Consider the following 17217-nt stretch of genomic DNA (forward strand, 5'->3'; position numbering starts at 1 on the left):
AATTTAGTTACACTTTAAATTTCATATTTAATAGAAAGCCATCTTTGGTGTTGGTCTTTCGGCTGTCTTTGTGCTGTCAAATTACTGTGTGTTACTGTAGCCTCCCACCCTGAGCGTGGATCCTGTGTGGACCTGCAGGGGAGGGAGACACGGTCCTTGTACCCCAGCCTTGGGACGAGAGGCAGGTTGCAGACGGGGAATGTCTCAACCCGGCCAATGACCAGGATCAAGAAGGCCCGGAGCTTAAGAGTGTGGCTCCACAGCAAATGGATCCCAGGCAGGATGCAGACGGAGCGGTGTACACCACCTGTCCTCGCCATGCTGATATATTCAGAGGGACTCCGGCTGCAAAAGGGGTACCGGCCCCCAACACCCGACCTTGCTACTCTATGTCCTGGTTGGGAAAGCCCGGTAGGCCCAGAGGATCCCACCGGGTATCGGATGGAGCGGAGCTGCCCCACGTACCATTGTTCTGAGAGGAGCTCAGAGGGAGACCCGGCCTATTCGCACACACACGGACAGGAAAGGATTCGGTCCGTAGTTCAGGAACACTCTGCTGTAGGGTCCCGACTGAATGCTGGACTTCCTCGGAGGTTGTCGGACCCCCGTCCCTGGTGACCGCAGGACTCCGCGGGGAGCAGGGAGTCCCCTTCCTTTGCCAACTAAGTGAGTAAAGCCTTGGAAGTTCGCCCCTATGGCTTCCGGACTGTTTATTCTGCGCCACACCGCACGACGCGGCGCCCGTCTCCCTCTACTACTACCCCCATCCTCCTGTCCCTCTGCCCTGAGGCCTTGCTCCGCCTGTGGGGAGTAGTAAGAACTCTGACCGCCATAAAACCAGGCCTCGGCGGACTGCAGCGGCGCTGGTGACCCTTCACCAGGCACCACAGGTGGCGTAGTCATTAATTAGCTACTCAACCCGGATAAGCCGACACCATCTCTTTTAACTGTGACGGCCCTGAGCACGGGTCGGGCCCGGGCCATGGCTGCATCCCATCTCTCCATCACAGGGCCCGACACAGAGTCCCCCAACACCCAGGGTAAAACACGGGTTTTACGAGTAGAGGCGTCACAGAACTGAGGAACCTTCACTGCTTCTATCCAGTGGGTAAATCTATGTCCATGATGTGATGTGAGGTCTGATTAGCAGACAGCTCTGATAGCTGTACGGTCAGGGTCTTTTTTTTAAATTTATTTTATTGCAGTGGATCAGCTCCAAAACACGCCAGTAATGAATTGGTGGGAAAAAAAAATGGAAAGACTATTAACTTCTATTATAAAACCGCTCTGCTCTTCAGATCTTCAGTCTTTTGAGCATTTCTTTTTCCTGCTTCAGGTTTTGAAAAATGTCTGGGAAAGGGGTGGGGGATGGAGGGGCGGGAGAAAAGAAACTGTATGTCGCTTTTTTTTAAAGTGGCTCTTGATAGAAGTCGCTCCAAACTAAGCACTGTCTAATCAAAAGGTTTCCAAAACGCTTCAAAACTGCTTCATGAAACCAAAAACGCTTTAAAAAAAAAAAAAAAAAAACACCTTCCCAAACAAAGCGTCTCCTGAAGCGGTTTGCACTGAAAACTAGTTGTTTTTGACAGCCTCAAAAAACCCTACGTGAACATATCCTGAGGGTATGTAAACGCAGATTTGTTGCAGAAAACTGAAATCTCCGTTCTAGCGTAACATCTGGATAGGTAATGAATGATAGATTGTTGGAGGTCCAACCACTTCATTTAAAACCTATTCCAGTGGTGTTGTAAAGGGGAAGACCGGGGTGCAAGTACTTTGAGAACAAGGGATCCGGAACTGCCGAGGCCGTACCTTTGGTTGCAGGGGGAAGACAGACTGCGAGCACAGGAGTCAGGTGACTGGGAAGCTGGGGACAGGTCCAGAGTGAGAGCTGGGAAGTCAGGTGACCGGGAAACTGGTGGCGTGGCTAGACAGAGGGGGAGACGAGGACTTTGCACGGGAAAACGGCAGGAGAGTCCCGCTCAGGAGAGCAGTGTGAGACGGTCCAGGCTCCTGGCTCCAGTACTTGGAGCAAGATCTGAGTGCAGTGGACCGGAGGAGTCAAGCCGGCTAGAGGGAGAAGAGATGCAGGTTCCGTGGAGCAGAGTACGTGAGGTGCCGTGTTATGGACTAGGGGCTCAGCGGGTAAAACCGGAGACCGCCCGCTGCCGCCAGAGGAGAGAGCATTGTTTGGGCGGGGAAGCCTGAAGAAAGCAACACCGGCATCAGCTGGCAACTGCCTTGTGGAGGATAAGAGTCAGCTAAGTGTAAAAACTGTCGATTACAACCAGTTCGACTCTGCTACATCTAGTTAAACTGTGAACTGTCAGTTATAGACTTTTACCTGCTACTTCCCTTGTTTTTTCCCCATATTTTCCCCTGTTACTCCCTGCGTGGAGATTGACCCTGTTATCATAAACCTCCCCTGTTTATTAACCCTGTATTGGCTGCTCTGTGTTTCTGTGTCAATGCATCTAAAGTACCCGTGTTACAGTGGAAGCAGACAAGCACAGTGCTTGGCTCTTACCTTAATGGGGTGGTCTGGCCATAGGGTACAAGTCTGCAGTCACGTGACCACAAGTATCTGATTTGTATACTTGTAGTCATGTGTCGACTAGACGTGCGAGGCCTCGTTCAGTACAAGTGCATTGAATGAGGCTGGACACATCTAGTTGGTATGTGGCTGGAAGTATGCAAATTGCATACTTGCGGCCACATGACCACCTGCTCCCAACACTCGCACCGAGGAATCCTCACAGCGTGCAGGCGGCAGACTTGTACTCTAATGTCAGACAACCCCTTTAAAGAGAACCTGTCATCAGGATTTTAGAACTCAAACTAATGGCATATATCTATATATATATAAACCAGCTTTCATGCGGATTAAATCCTCACCTTTCTTGTTATAGAAATCAGTTTTGCCATTTTAGAGAAATCCATAGTTGAAATTGTGGGCTAATGAGTAGCAAGTGGAGTGCGTGGACTCTGTACTTTCAGCAGTTCTGCCTCTCACCCTATTCCCCGCCCACTTCCTGCCTCCTGTCTTTAACTGACAGGTCATTCAAGTTTCATAAAAATTGAAATAAAAGGTTACAAAACAATAAGAATACCTAATGTATCTTCACTAGTGTTGAGCATTCCGATACTGTAATATCGGGTATCGGCCGATATTCGCGGTATCGGAATTCCGATACTTAATTCCGATACTTTTACAATATCGGATACCGGAATCGGAAGTTCCCATAATGCCTGCGCTCTGCAGTGTCTGTGAAGGATGACAAGTTGGATGGCAGCGCGATCCAGTCTGTCATCAGAATGCCATCCCAGCGGGGGAGAATTCTCCTGATTGTTTAAAAGCCGGCGGGCGGTATAAAGCCGCCGGCTTTTAAACAATCACACAGCCCCATACTGCTTCCCCGCAGCCTTCCACCCCGATCCTCTGCTCCCCTCGCCACCTCCCATCCCGATCGTAAGTTAGGACCGGGCGGGGAGCGCAGCTCCAAGGAGCGGGGAGTGAAGGACCCGGGCGGGGAAGCCGGCAGTGAAAAGACTTCACCGCCGGCTTTCCCGTTCTGTGCTGCGCTTTCCCGCCGGTTATTTCAAATGAACAGCTGAGGTATCAGGTGATGCCGATCAGCTGTTCATTTGAAGTCGCCGCGTTGCCCTCAGAGGGTTCATGTGAGTTCATGCTTGACTGCATGAACTCACATGAACTTTCCCACGGCCGCACAGGTCAGCCTCACCTCCCAGACCCGTCATGATTAGTGTGTGTGCGGGGTGTGTGTGCGGGGTGTGTGCGCGATGTTTGTGCGGGTGTGCGCGGTGTCTGTGCGATGTGTGCGGGTGTGTGCGGTGTGTGTGCGTGCAGGCAGACATAGGCCGATGTGACACTACTACTCCCATCGGCCTATGTCTGTCCCCCGTCCACTCCTGCCAGCAGGATCAGCTCGATGGGAGCAGTAGTTCCCATCAGACTGATCCTGCTATTTAAATTGCCCTACTGTGTCCCCAATAAATGTTAAATACATGTCATTGGTGGCCAGTGGTTACCTAAAAGAAATTAGTTCATACATTACCTGTCCCCGCCGATCGCCACCTAAAATAAAGTAAAAAATAAAAAACTACACCTATACTCACCAAGACACCTAATTCCCCGAAGCCATCGATCTCCTGTAATAAAATATAAAATAATAAACCACAACCTTATCCTTACCCCTCCGTAGCAGTCCACGAGTGTCCCACGAAGATCTCCAGTTCAGAGCAGCCACATAGAATGTGACCGCTCTGAACCGCTGCCGCCGCTAGAATGACGGGGCCGTAAGGGTTCACCGGAGTTCAGGCAGCGCTGCTCCGGTTAGCTCCTTTACGGCCCTGCTGTATCGTGAGAAATTCCCACGGTACAGCAGTGCCGTAAAGGAGGTCTCCGGAGCTGCGCTGCCTGAATGCACTCCGGTGACCTCAGTCAGTGGCTCCCGCTGCCGGGAGCGGACGTGTTCCCGGCAGCGTGAGCTTACAGCAGCCATGCACAGCTGTCACCATCTCCAGATGTGACAGCTGTGCATGGGAGATCAGCGCAGGAACGTGGACAGGTAACTATTATTTTTAGTAAACTAAGAATTAAATAAAATTGTGTGTTTTATTTCAAATAAATTATTTTTTTCTGGGTGTAGTGTGTTTTTTCTTTTTAACACTTTGTAGGTTAGTAATGGGGGTGTCTTATAGACGCCCATCATTACTAACCTGGGCTTCATGGCAGCTGGCGCTGACATGAACCCCACCACTATTACCCCCTGCCACCGCACCAGGGCAGCGTGGAAGAGCGAGGCTAAGTGCCAGAGTTGGCGCATCCTATGGATGCGCCATTTCTGGGGCGGCTGACGACTGGTGTTTCTAGCCTGGGAGGGGGCCAATATTCATGGCACCCTTCCTGGGCTATTAATATCAGCCCCCAGCTGTCTGCCTAGCCTTTGCTAGCTATTAAAATAGGGGGGACCCCACGTCATTTTTTTGGGGGGGGTCCCCCATTTTAATAGCTAGTAAAGGCTAGGTATTCAGCTGGGGGCTGATATTAGTAGCCTGGGAAGCTCCGTGAGTTTTACCCCCTTCCCAGGCTTCAAACATCTGCCCCAGCCGTCTGCTTAACCTCCGCTAGAGACTAAAATTATGGGGGATCCCACGCCATTTTTTTTTAAAATAAATCCATTATTTTAACACTAAATGACATTTGAGGAGTTAATAAAGATGCAGTCCCTAAATTATTATTTATTTTTTAATTAATTTTTCCCAAAACTTTTGACGTGGGCTTCGCCATATTTTTGTATGCCAGCCAGGTACAGCATCCAGCTTCTATGAACGCGCCATTTTCCGGGGCGGCTGCGGACTGCAATTTTCAGCGGGGGGGCAGAAAGCTTGGGCCTCCCTGCGCTGCAGATTCCATCCCCCAGCTGCCTAGTTGTACCTGGCTGGACACAAAAATAGGGAGAAGCTCCACGTTTTTTTTTTTTTAATTATTTCATGAAATTCATGGAATAATTAAGAAAAAAAGGGCTTCCCTATATTGTTGTGTCCAACCAGGTACAAATAGGCAGCTGGTGGTTGGGGGCAGCCCGTTCCTGCCTGCTGTACCTGGCTGGACCCAAATATAGTGCAAAGCCCCACGTCAATTTTTTTTAAATTATTTCAGGAAATTCATGAAATAATTAAAAAAAAATTATGTGGGGCTTCGCCCTATATTTGTGTTCAGTCAGGTACAGCAGGCAGGAACGGGCTGCCCCCAACCACCAGCTGCCTATTTGTACCTAGCCGGACACAACAATATAGGGAAGCCCTTTTTTTCTTAATTATTCCATGAATTTCATGAAATAATTAAAAAAAAAAAATACGTGGGGCTTCGCCCTATTTTTGTGTTCAGCAAGGTACAACAAGGCAGCTGGGGGCTGGAATTCGCAGCGCAGGGAGGCCCAAGCTTTCTGGGCCCCACCCGCTGCAAATTGCAGTCCGCAGCCGCCCCGGAAAATGGCGCGTTCATAGAAGCGCCATCTTCTGGCGCTGTACCCAACTCATCCAGGGCCCTGGTGCGGTGGCTCACTGGGTAATAAAGGGGTTAAGGCCAGCTTGGCATTATCAGCTGGCCCTAAGCCCGAAATTCATGGGGTCACGCCAATATTAGACATGACCACCATGAATTTCTAGTAAAGTATTTAAAAAAAACACAAACACCCAGAAAAAAGTCCTTTAATTGAAATAAAGACACAATTCTTTATTGTTCTAAATTAAACCATACTTACAGTCACGCCCATTCCAGCTGAAGCCAACGATCTCCTGCAATAAAAGTAAAATAATAAAGCAACCTCATCCTTACCTTTCCATGGTTCCCAGGACAGCTTCAGCTCTGCTACATCGAGATGACAGGCTGGACCGCAGCAGAACGCTGCCATCCAGCCTGTCATCCCGCAGACACTGAGAAGCGCAGGCATGCTTGCGCTCCTCAGTGTCTCGCTGTGACGGCATCCAGATGAGCGGAGGTCATGTCCAATGAACTCAGCTCACCTCATGCACGTCACTGACAGCGTGGGAAAATTCTCACGCTGAAGCGCTGAGTGCAGGAGAATTCTCCCACGCTGTCAGTGACGTACATGAGGTGAGCCGAGTTCATTGTCGGCTCATCTGGATGCCGTCACAGCCAGACACTGAGGAGTGGAAGTATGCCTGCGCTTCTCAGTGTCTGCGGGATGACAGGCTGGATGGCAGCGTTCTGCTGCGGTCCAGCCTGTCATCTCGATGTAGCAGAGCTGGAGCCGTCGTGGGAGCCATGGAAAGGTAAGGATGAGGTTGCTTTATTATTTTACTTTTATTGCAGGAGATCGTTGGCTTCAGCTGGAATGGGCGTGACTGTAAGTATGGTTTAATTTAGAACAATAAAGAATTGTGTCTTTATTTCAATTAAAGGACTTTTTTCTGGGTGTTTGTGTTTTTTTTAAATACTTTACTAGAAATTCATGGTGGTCATGTCTAATATTGGCGTGACCCCATGAATTTCGGGCTTAGGGCCAGCTGATAATGCCAAGCTGGCCTTAACCCCTTTATTACCCAGTGAGCCACCGCACCAGGGCCCTGGATGAGTTGGGTACAGCGCCAGAAGATGGCGCTTCTATGAACGCGCCATTTTCCGGGGCGGCTGCAGACTGCAATTTGCAGCGGGTGGGGCCCAGAAAGCTTGGGCCTCCCTGCGCTGCAGATTCCAGCCCCCAGCTGCCTAGTTGTACCTTGCTGGACACAAAAATAGGGCGAAGCTCCACGTTTTTTTTTTTAAATTCATGAAATTCATGGAATAATTAAGAAAAAAAGGGCTTCCCTATATTGTTGTGTCCGGCCAGGTACAAATAGGCAGCTGGTGGTTGGGGGCAGCCCGTTCCTGCCTGCTGTACCTGACTGGACACAAATATAGGGCGAAGCCCCACATCAATTTTTTTTAATTATTTCATGAATTTCCTGAAATGATTTAAAAAAAATTGACGTGGGGCTTCGCACTATATTTGTGTCCAGCCAGGTACAGCAGGCAGGAACGGGCTGCCCCCAACCACCAGCTGCCTATTTGTACCCGGTTGGACACAACAATATAGGGAAGCCCTTTTTTTCTTAATTATTTCATGAATTTCATGAAATAATTAAAAAAAAAAAATACGTGAAGCTTCTCCCTATTTTTGTGTCCAGCCAGGTACAACTAGGCAGCTGGGGGATGGAATCTGCAGCGCAGGGAGGCCCAAGCTTTCTGCCCCCCCCGATGAAAATTGCAGTCCGCAGCCACCCCGGAAAATGGCGCGTTCATAGAAGCTGGATGCTGTACCTGGCTGGCATACAAAAATATGGCGAAGCCCACGTCAAAAGTTTTGGGAAAAATTAATTAAAAAATAAATAATAATTTAGGGACTGCATCTTTATTAACTCCTCAAATGTCATTTAGTGTTAAAATAAAGGATTTATTTTAAAAAAAATTGACGTGGGGCTTCGCCCTATATTTGTGTCCAGCCAGGTACAGCAGGCAGGAACAGGCTGCCCCCAACCACCAGCTGCCTATTTGTACCTGGCCGGACACAACAATATAGGGAAGCCCTTTTTTTCTTAATTATTCCATGAATTTCATGAAATAATTTAAAAAAAAAATGCGTGGGGCTTCGCCCTATTTTTGTGCCCAGCCAGATACAACTAGGCAGCTGGGGGCTGGAATCCGCAGCGCAGGGAGACCCAAGCTTTCTGGGCCACCCCCGCTGCAAATTGCAGTCCGCAGCCGCCCCAGAAAATGGCGCGTTCATAGAAGCGCCACCTTCTGGCGCTGTACCCAACTCATCCAGGGCCCTGGTGCGGTGGCTCACTGGGTAATAAAGGGGTTAAGGCCAGCTTGGCATTATCAGCTGGCCCTAAGCCCGAAATTCATGGGGTCACGCCAATATTAGACATGACCACCATGAATTTCTAGTAAAGTATTTAAAAAAACACAACACCCAGAAAAAAGTCCTTTAATTGAAATAAACACACAATTCTTTATTGTTCTAAATTAAACCATACTTACCATCACGCCCATTCCAGCTGAAGCCAACGATCTCCTGCAATAAAAGTAAAATAATAAAGCAACATCATCCTTACCTTTCCATGGCTCCCACGACAGCTTCAGCTCTGCTACATCGAGATGACAGGCTGGACCGCAGCAGAACGCTGCCATCCATCCTGTCATCCCGCAGACACTGAGAAGCGCAGGCATACTTCCACTCCTCAGTGTCTGGCTGTGACGGCATCCAGATGAGCCGAGGTCATGTCCAATGAACTCAGCTCACCTCATGTACGTCACTGACAGCGTGGGAAAATTCTCCTGCACTCAGCACTTCAGCGTGAGAATTTTCCCACGCTGTCAGTGACGTGCATGAGGTGAGCTGAGTTCATTGGACATGACCTCACCTCATGTATGTCACTGACAGCGTGGGAGAATTCTCACGCTGAAGCGCTGAGTGCAGGAGAATTTTCCCACGCTGTCAGTGACGTGCATGAGGTGAGCTGAGTTCATTGGACCTGACCTCGGCTCATCTGGATGACGTCACAGAGAGACACTGAGGAGCGCAAGCATGCCTGCGCTTCTCAGTGTCTGCGGGATGACAGGCTGGATGGCAGCGTTCTGCTGCGGTCCAGCCTGTCATCTCGATGTAGCAGAGCTGAAGCTGTCGTGGGAACCATGGAAAGGTAAGGATGAGGTTGCTTTATTATTTTACTTTTATTGCAGGAGATCGTTGGCTTCAGCTGGAATGGGCGTGATGGTAAGTATGGTTTAATTTAGAACAATAAAGAATTGTGTCTTTATTTCAATTAAAGGACTTTATTCTGGGTGTTTGTGTTTTCTTTTAACTTTGACTATGGGGTTAGTAATGGGGGTGTCTTATAGACGCCTCTCCATTACTAACCTGGGCTTGATGTCAGCTGGCATTATAAGCTGACATCAACCCCAACCCTATTACCCCCTGCCACCGCACCAGGGCAGCGTGGAAGAGCGAGGCTAAGTGCCAGAATTGGCGCATCCTATGGATGCGCCATTTCTGGGGCGGCTGACGGCTGGTGTTTCTAGCCTGGGAGGGGGCCAATATTCATGGCACCCTTCCTGGGCTATTAATATCAGCCCCCAGCTGTCTGCCTAGCCTTTGCTAGCTATTAAATTAGGGGGGATCCCACGTTATTTTTTTGGGGGGGTTCCCCCATTTTAATAGCTAGTAAAGGCTAGGTATTCAGCTGGGGGCTGATATTAGTAGCCTGGGAAGCTCCGTGGGTATTACCCCCTTCCCAGGCTTCAAACATCTGCCCCAGCCGTCTGCTTAACCTCCGCTAGAGCCTAAAATTAAGGGGAACCCCACGCCAATTTTTTTTTAAATAAATCCTTTATTTTAACACTAAATGACAAGTACAGTAATCAACACTGTCACTGTACTTCATATATATGTGACTGACATGTTTCTATCTATCTAATCTATGTGTGAAGCTCTATTCTGTCTGTTATAAATTGTCGGGTACCGCTGCTGAATTGCCGGCCGGCTTTCTTAAAGAGACGGTGCATGAAAACACTATTATTTTTTTAAATAAATCCTTTACACTAAATGACAAGTACAGTAAGCAACACTGTCACTGTACTTCTTATATATGTGGCTGACATGTTTCTATCTATCTAATCTATGTGTGATGCTCTATTCTTTCTGTTGTAAATTGTCGGGTACCGGTGTATGCCGCTGATGAATTGCCGGCTTTTCATGTCATTCTACATTATTCTTAGTTGTTTTACTTCATGTAGAATTAACCTACAAGGAAAGAAAGGGTTTATTTTCATTCCGATATTAGTGTCCCATTGACTTGCATTGGTTTCCGGTATCGGAATCGGCGATATCCGATACTTTTTGGGTATCGGCCCGATCCAATCCGATACGATATTTCCTGATATCGGAAGGTATCGCTCAACACTAATCTTCACACATCCCTTGTAGACTATGAGCCATCGCAGGCAGGGTCCCCTCTCCTTCTGTACCAGTCGGTGACTTGTATTGTTCATGATTATTGTACTTGTATTTATTATATATACACCCCTTTTCACACGTAAAGCGCTATGGAATAAATGGCACTATAATAAATAAAAATAAATAATAATGAAAAAAAAACAAAAAAAAAACTTTTAGGTTAATACTACAGCAAGGGATTAATATATTATGGCACAAATAAAGAATGCTTGATTGACAGTTCAGGCCAGCAGCATGGTTGTACTGCTGGACTGAACTGTGCTCTCCTGATGCACCAATATGAGGCAGCTTTGCCACTTCAGCATCAGAAGCGCAGTGGGAATGGTGTTGGAGGTCATAAGTAGCTAACAGTACAGTGCGCTCCTGCGATCCCAACCGGTCTCAGCGCAGGGCTCACAAGCTCAGCATTAAAGAGCCTGTAAGCACTGTGCATGTCTAGCAGTGGTAGCTAATCCCATTGATGACAATAATTAATAAAATGAAAAAATAAAAGATATCTGGTGAATGGAGCCAATTTTTATTAATAAGTAAATTGCATAGGTGTTTTTTAAAGAAACACTTTGCAATTTTATACATGTAAGGACCTCTGCCATAGACCCTTGGATAATAAATTGCCAACCAAACATTGAATATTGTATAATGATAATATCTAAAATAGCAAATACTCATGAATTTAAAGTTAAAGTGTCTTTTATATTGAAATGCCCACACCTAACCATGTTTTGTTTTTGTTTTTTTTGTTTTTTTAATTTAAAAGAGAACCTGACAACTGAGCTGCCCGATCCATGGGCAGAATGTATCAGACACTGGATCTCAGATTTCAGTCTGAAACACTGTGGCATTTCAGAGAAAAACAGTTTAAAACCTCTTCCCCAGTGGCTTCTCCCCGCCCACTCCCCTTGAGTGACAGGTCTCTCCCAGCGTATGTGCATACGGAGAAACTGGTCAGTAACTGGCAGCAAGCAAGGAGAAGCCACTGGGCACCCACCTCTCCAACTAGTCAACCGTGCGGCTTAAAGTACAATATATTCTTCTCTGAAACGCAGCAGAGTCATATATGCATGACTGAAATAGACGAATACGGCTGATACATTTTAGATCTCATCGTATAGCCTGAGCCTGCTCTTCTCTGCCATGTGCGACATACACTTCATTTATTCCCTGATGAATTGGATAAAGTAGAAATCAGTAATTCCCAGTTACATTGGTGGCATTTTTAGCCTTTTACATGATCTCTCTGGCAGGGATTATTTGATAGGACGACCCCCCCCCCCTGCAGAGCTTTATTGAAGCACAGGTCGTCACAGGCGAGAAAATCCCAAGAATCATCCCAGGTGCTCTACAGTGATATAAACTACACAATTATAGCCTTTACGGCAGACGCCTACACGCTGCTGGACTAATAAGGGTCCACGGCCATTTATTACAACCCTAGAAATAAAATAGTCAAAGCTGCAATTTCTAGTGGTGAGAATATAAGGCTTCACACACACTGCTCCAAATTCGATGACGGGTTTACGACTTCAAGTGATCAAAGGGGAATGTCGACCATAACCTGAATTCATAAAAAGCTGCCTGCTCTCCGCGCACAGGGTGTGATGATCATCATCATCTACTTGATCCTAGTACAATTTTGGGACTTGTCGATTTGTGCTAGTTCAGGATCTGCCATATTGACAAGTGGAACAGTAATTCCCTATCCTGAATTTATCCCCAAGTTTCCAGCACCTGCTGACTAGGCACTTTTTGCCACTGAGTACATTTGCCGCAGTATCAGTTTACAATTTTTATCTGATTGTTGGCCTGTGGTGAGACTTTTGCAGAGCACAGGCGGTAGAATATACGTTACACTAGACACAAGTTGCTAGAACTTGGTGATGGAAAAGGCAAGTAAGAAATTAATTCTCTAGCTCACTGGAGCGGCGCAGTCCTAGTTTACATATGTATGATGTACAGAGTCTGTGATGGAAAGCAATTTATGCGGGAGCTTTTAAAGATCAATAGGGTTCCGGTACTGCGGACTGACAAGATTTAGAAAGTCGTCTACTGTGACATTACATGTGCAAGTGTTGAAACCAAAAGCATTAAATTACATATAGATATAAAAGCTGAAATTACTAAATGCAATTATTTGCAACGCTACCAAACATGATGACTTTTGCCTTTTTATGAACTGTAACAGATCATAGCAAAACGTAGAAGTGTCGCTCTGTAAATCGCTTTTACACTTAAATTAGGTCCAACATTCCGTGCGGATTAATATTGTAATATGTTTCTATAGCGGTCAGGGCTCTGATTGTCTGATATAGAGTTCAGAACCTCCCGTGTGAACAGATAAAGGGGGGGCCTAGCTTAAGGTGGCCTTATCTTTCGATAAGTTTTAAATGCAAGATAATCGATAGCTTTAACTCCTTCACCCATGGCGATTTTTTTTTTTACTTTTTTTCCTCTCCTTTGTCCAAGAGCCATACATGGTTTATTTTTCCGTCCAAATAGCTGTATGGAGGGCTCGTTTTTTTTTGCGGGACGAGTTGTTCTTTGGAATGGCATCATTAATTTTATCATATGATGCACTGGAAAACGGGAAAAAAATTCCAAGAGCGTTGAAACAGCAAAAAAAAGTGCAATGGTAAGAATACGCAGATGTATAAAACGTATATAGTTTTGTTTTTTTATTTAGGTAGTGAAAAAAATTTCGGAAATTTGCAAAAAAAAAAAAAAAAATTTCAGGACATTGACCTATGTGATGGTTTATTTTTTTTGCGATGTGACCAAAAGTGAATTTACACAGAGACAATTAAGAATGAGCTGGACACGCCGGTGGGAAAACAATTTCTCTGGCCCGGGATACTGTATGACAGTTCTAAAAGTCTTAATACTAAAAGGTCATTTTAAGGACGACAGAGAAAAATTTTGGAATTCAAACTAATAAGAATGTTCAATTCCTTGACAATAGGACTCAATTTAACACCTGGATTTAGGACTCACTACATGGATATAATTCATACCTCCACCAGACGGACTCCAGATAATTAAACATTCCCACAGCCTCTCCATTTAGAAGGAAAAACCCTAATTTGATTTCCTTGGCTTATTAGGAGGCATCACCTCATGAACAAATATCTTGCTGTAACATCACTTACAGGGTTGTGCTTTTGTCTTATCAATTAATTTGTAATAGTGCCTGAAGAAGGAGTCTCTGTGCTCTGAAAGCTTGCATATATATTTTTTCTGGTTAGCCAATAAAAGGTATCACTACGAGAATACTTTTGTCATTTTTGGGTATAAAAATATTTACATCAGTATATCAAGAAAAGTCCATACGAGGCTATTATTGGTGTTTATCAGTTTTTATTTCAATCAAAATACAATGTTTATGCACAGATTACATCCTGGGAAAGAAAAAGTATTTTAACAATTAAAACAATGAATAGTTGGTAAAATATTCACAAGTTGTAATATATCCTGCTAGAACTTGTTAAAAGGGAATCTGTTACCAGGGTTCTGCTATGAAATTTGACAGTAGCATGATGTAGGCGCTAAGACCCCAATTCCAGTTATGTGTCACTTGCTGTCATTTTGATACAATCACAGCATTCTCTGCTGTAGATCGAGTAGTGCTCAGAATGCTGAGCCCTGTGTAACCCTGCCCACACCACTGATTGGCAGCTTTCTGTTAATGTACAGCGTCCACAGAAAGCTGCTAAATCAGTGGTAGGGGTGAGGGTTACACAAAGCAGTTGACTAAGAGGCACGAGACACCTAGTCCTGTAGTGATAATCTTCTGCTGATAAAACACTGATGGTTATTGAAACAGCAACACACAGCCTAGTAAGTGACACATCCCTGAAATCAGGGTCTCAGCCACTACATCATGCTGCTCTCAGATTACATAGAAAAACATGATGACAGATTAATTTAGCCAATTACAAACTGAAGAACTAAACCTTGTTTCACTTTAGACAGGACAATTAGAGTCAGGCAATAGTTTGGCTGATGCATGACACTGCCCAGCTGCGATATTCAAAGGCAATGTGATATACCCGCACAATTGTGTGGACTCTGTGGGAGAGTTGGGGGGGGTTCAGCCATGGGCATCGGCCACACCATGTGGTCTTACACTTAGAATAAGTTCACATGTGGCAAATTCCTCAAACCGAAATTCTGTTCCATACATCTAAATGGGATTGTTTCTGAAACAAGTGCAGCAAGTTCTGCAAACCCCTATCAGATGAATGGGACAAGAGTAAAAAAAAAAAAAAAAAATCTGCCACATCTAAAAGATCTTTAGGGTATGCTCATGCCATATAATGAAAATAACCCTTTTTGTTGCGCTTGCCTTCAGAACCCTATTTCCTCTGCTGTTAGAAGTTTGCCTATGACCTGATAACCATTTCAAGTTTTCATTCCTTATAAAATGGCATCCATGTAGATTATAGAGTAATATTTTTTTTCCCATTTAAAAAAAAAAAAATTCCCTTTGGGAACATACCTTAAAATTCTCCAGAGCAAACATGTCTAGGGGTGAATGAGTCCAATCTGGCCATGTCTGCATTAATGAATGCTTCTGGCTATGAGCACCAATATACAGTAGCTAATCTCTAAAATTGCAGGTAATGGGGTTAATACTAATAATCAAGAAGTCAGTTAGTGATATGTCCATGTACAGTGTAGACAGACATCATACATATGTAGAACACGTGGATTTGTGTTTATTACAGGAGGACCCATGATGTGGCGGGATTGTAGTGCGGAGATCCCCGGTTACATTACATGTGCTCGGGATGGTTCTGCAGGCAGGTTATGAATTCTGTCACTGGTTTTCCCTCATAACAGATCTGATATACAGCAGTGAAGAGCGGAAACCTGCGAGACAAAAGAGAATTATTTCAGAGGTCTAGTTAACAAGTCCTTATTTTTCATGCCTGGCTGCATAAGATAATGAGAAATTGAACAGAGATGCATGTTTAAAATGTGCATTATTATTTTTTCAACTATGTTCTTTTATTAAAGTGATGCTGTACTATTGGGGAAACTTTTTAAAATAGCTACAATAAAAAAAATAAAATAAAAAAATAAATAAATTTTGCAATATAAGTCATTATTTTCTTATTTCATGAGCCCGTTTTTGGTGTTCTGGACAAAGCAGATGTTATCAGCAACTAAAACATCTTGCTGACAGTTCCAAGTAAGGGAGAAGTCAGACGGCTGTATAAATCGGACCGAGATTGGACTGGCCGACGGCTCTCCCAGCCGGAGTGTGACAGCTGCCTAGAATGAAGCCATCACGCCCGAGTCAGGAGAGACCAGCCAGTCCATGCATTGTGGTCCGATCTCTGTCCGATTTATACGGCCATCTGACTGCGCAGTTAAAAAAAATGCAACAGAGTTTCTAACTGCAAAAAAGAGGAGCAATTTGATTCCTTCATGACAGCCAGTATTAATGTCTGTGCACTGAATCCTGGGCGCTTTCTGGTGCTTTACTAGGCCTTGTGAAATCATGACGTTGGGTCTAGTAAGATCAAGAGGTGCCCAGGATGCCAGGCACAGAAGTGAAGAATGGCTGTCATAGAGAACCAGACTGGACGCCAGACCAGGGCAGCTAGAAATCAAATTGCTCATCTCTAGAAGATATCATGGGCTGATAATACTTATAAATCACTATCAGTATTTGGTCAGTATTTTTTCTCAGGAGCGGGAGGTGAGGAACAATCAGAGAAAAGGTATAATAGAAACAAGTCACCAATTCTACATTTATCACCCACTCCTGAGAAAAAATACTGACCGAATACTGATAGTGGGGCCGTGGCCTCATATTGAAATAGTCCTGTGAATCTATAGAAAAGGGTATGCTTACAAGACTGTGTAGACTGTTCATGCGCCATTTTAGAAACTGTTCCCCACCACCAACACAAGTAAAAGTTACAATAAGGCCACGGTCACGGGTGTGTCAGAAGTGACAGAGTCGCCCTGCAGTTGGTTGCAGGAGATCTCTACGTTTGCCATTGCAGACACCTTCTTAGAGGCTGTCTCTAGGACCCAGTGGCTACCTTCCTCTGGCTAATTAACACCCTGGCCTGGGTGTATAAATACCTGCTGTGTTCCAGAGTGAGGTGCAGGCGATATTCATTACTCCTTGTGAAGACTTGAGCAAGAGCAGTACTTCTTCCTCTCTGGTGTGGAGGACGTTTGTGCAGTTGTCTGGAGTCGTCTAAAGCTAGGCAAGTCCCCTTTGTTTGTCCCCCCTTGTTGTCTTTCGTGTTAGTGGGGATCGACTAGTGCTCATCTCCTCCCTTCCCTAGCCTTAGCCAAACGCCAGGGAAAGACAGGGCAAGGAATGCGTGTGGCGATTGGTGAAGAACCAATATAGGGATGTTAAGGGAGACAGGGTGATATTCCAATCAGCCAGGAGGTCTCCACTCCCCCCTTTCCCTAGAGTCTGGGTTTCCTTTCCCTCTTCCCTTTGTGTTGCACTAAGTCTTTCCCACACCTTGCATGACAGCCACGTTCAGTATTTTACATCAGTATTGGTAAGCCAAAACCAGGAGTGGAACAATCAGAGGGAAAGTATAATAAATACAGAAGTGGTGACGGGTTTCTATCACCCACTCCTGGTTTTGGCTTACAAATACTGATGTAAATTACTGACCAAATACTGAACGTGTGAACATGG

At 45.4% G+C, this 17217-nt stretch overlaps 1 protein-coding gene across 1 annotated transcript in view; it reads right to left on the minus strand.

Moving 5' to 3' along the window:
• Window positions 1-13875: 13875 nt before the first annotated feature.
• Window positions 13876-17217, minus strand: part of GPD1 (glycerol-3-phosphate dehydrogenase 1) — a 59596-nt gene continuing 56254 nt past the window's right edge. Inside the window, exon 8 of the mRNA XM_073662822.1 lies at window positions 13876-15410. Within this exon, the coding sequence (XP_073518923.1) occupies window positions 15314-15410 (97 nt within the window). The 3' untranslated portion in view covers window positions 13876-15313. The remainder of the gene's footprint in view (window positions 15411-17217) is intronic.

This window comes from Phyllobates terribilis, unplaced genomic scaffold (assembly GCF_046119375.1).
Source record: "Phyllobates terribilis strain yellow unplaced genomic scaffold, ASM4611937v1 Scaffold_2__4_contigs__length_985480577, whole genome shotgun sequence".
Lineage (NCBI taxonomy): Eukaryota > Metazoa > Chordata > Amphibia > Anura > Dendrobatidae > Phyllobates > Phyllobates terribilis.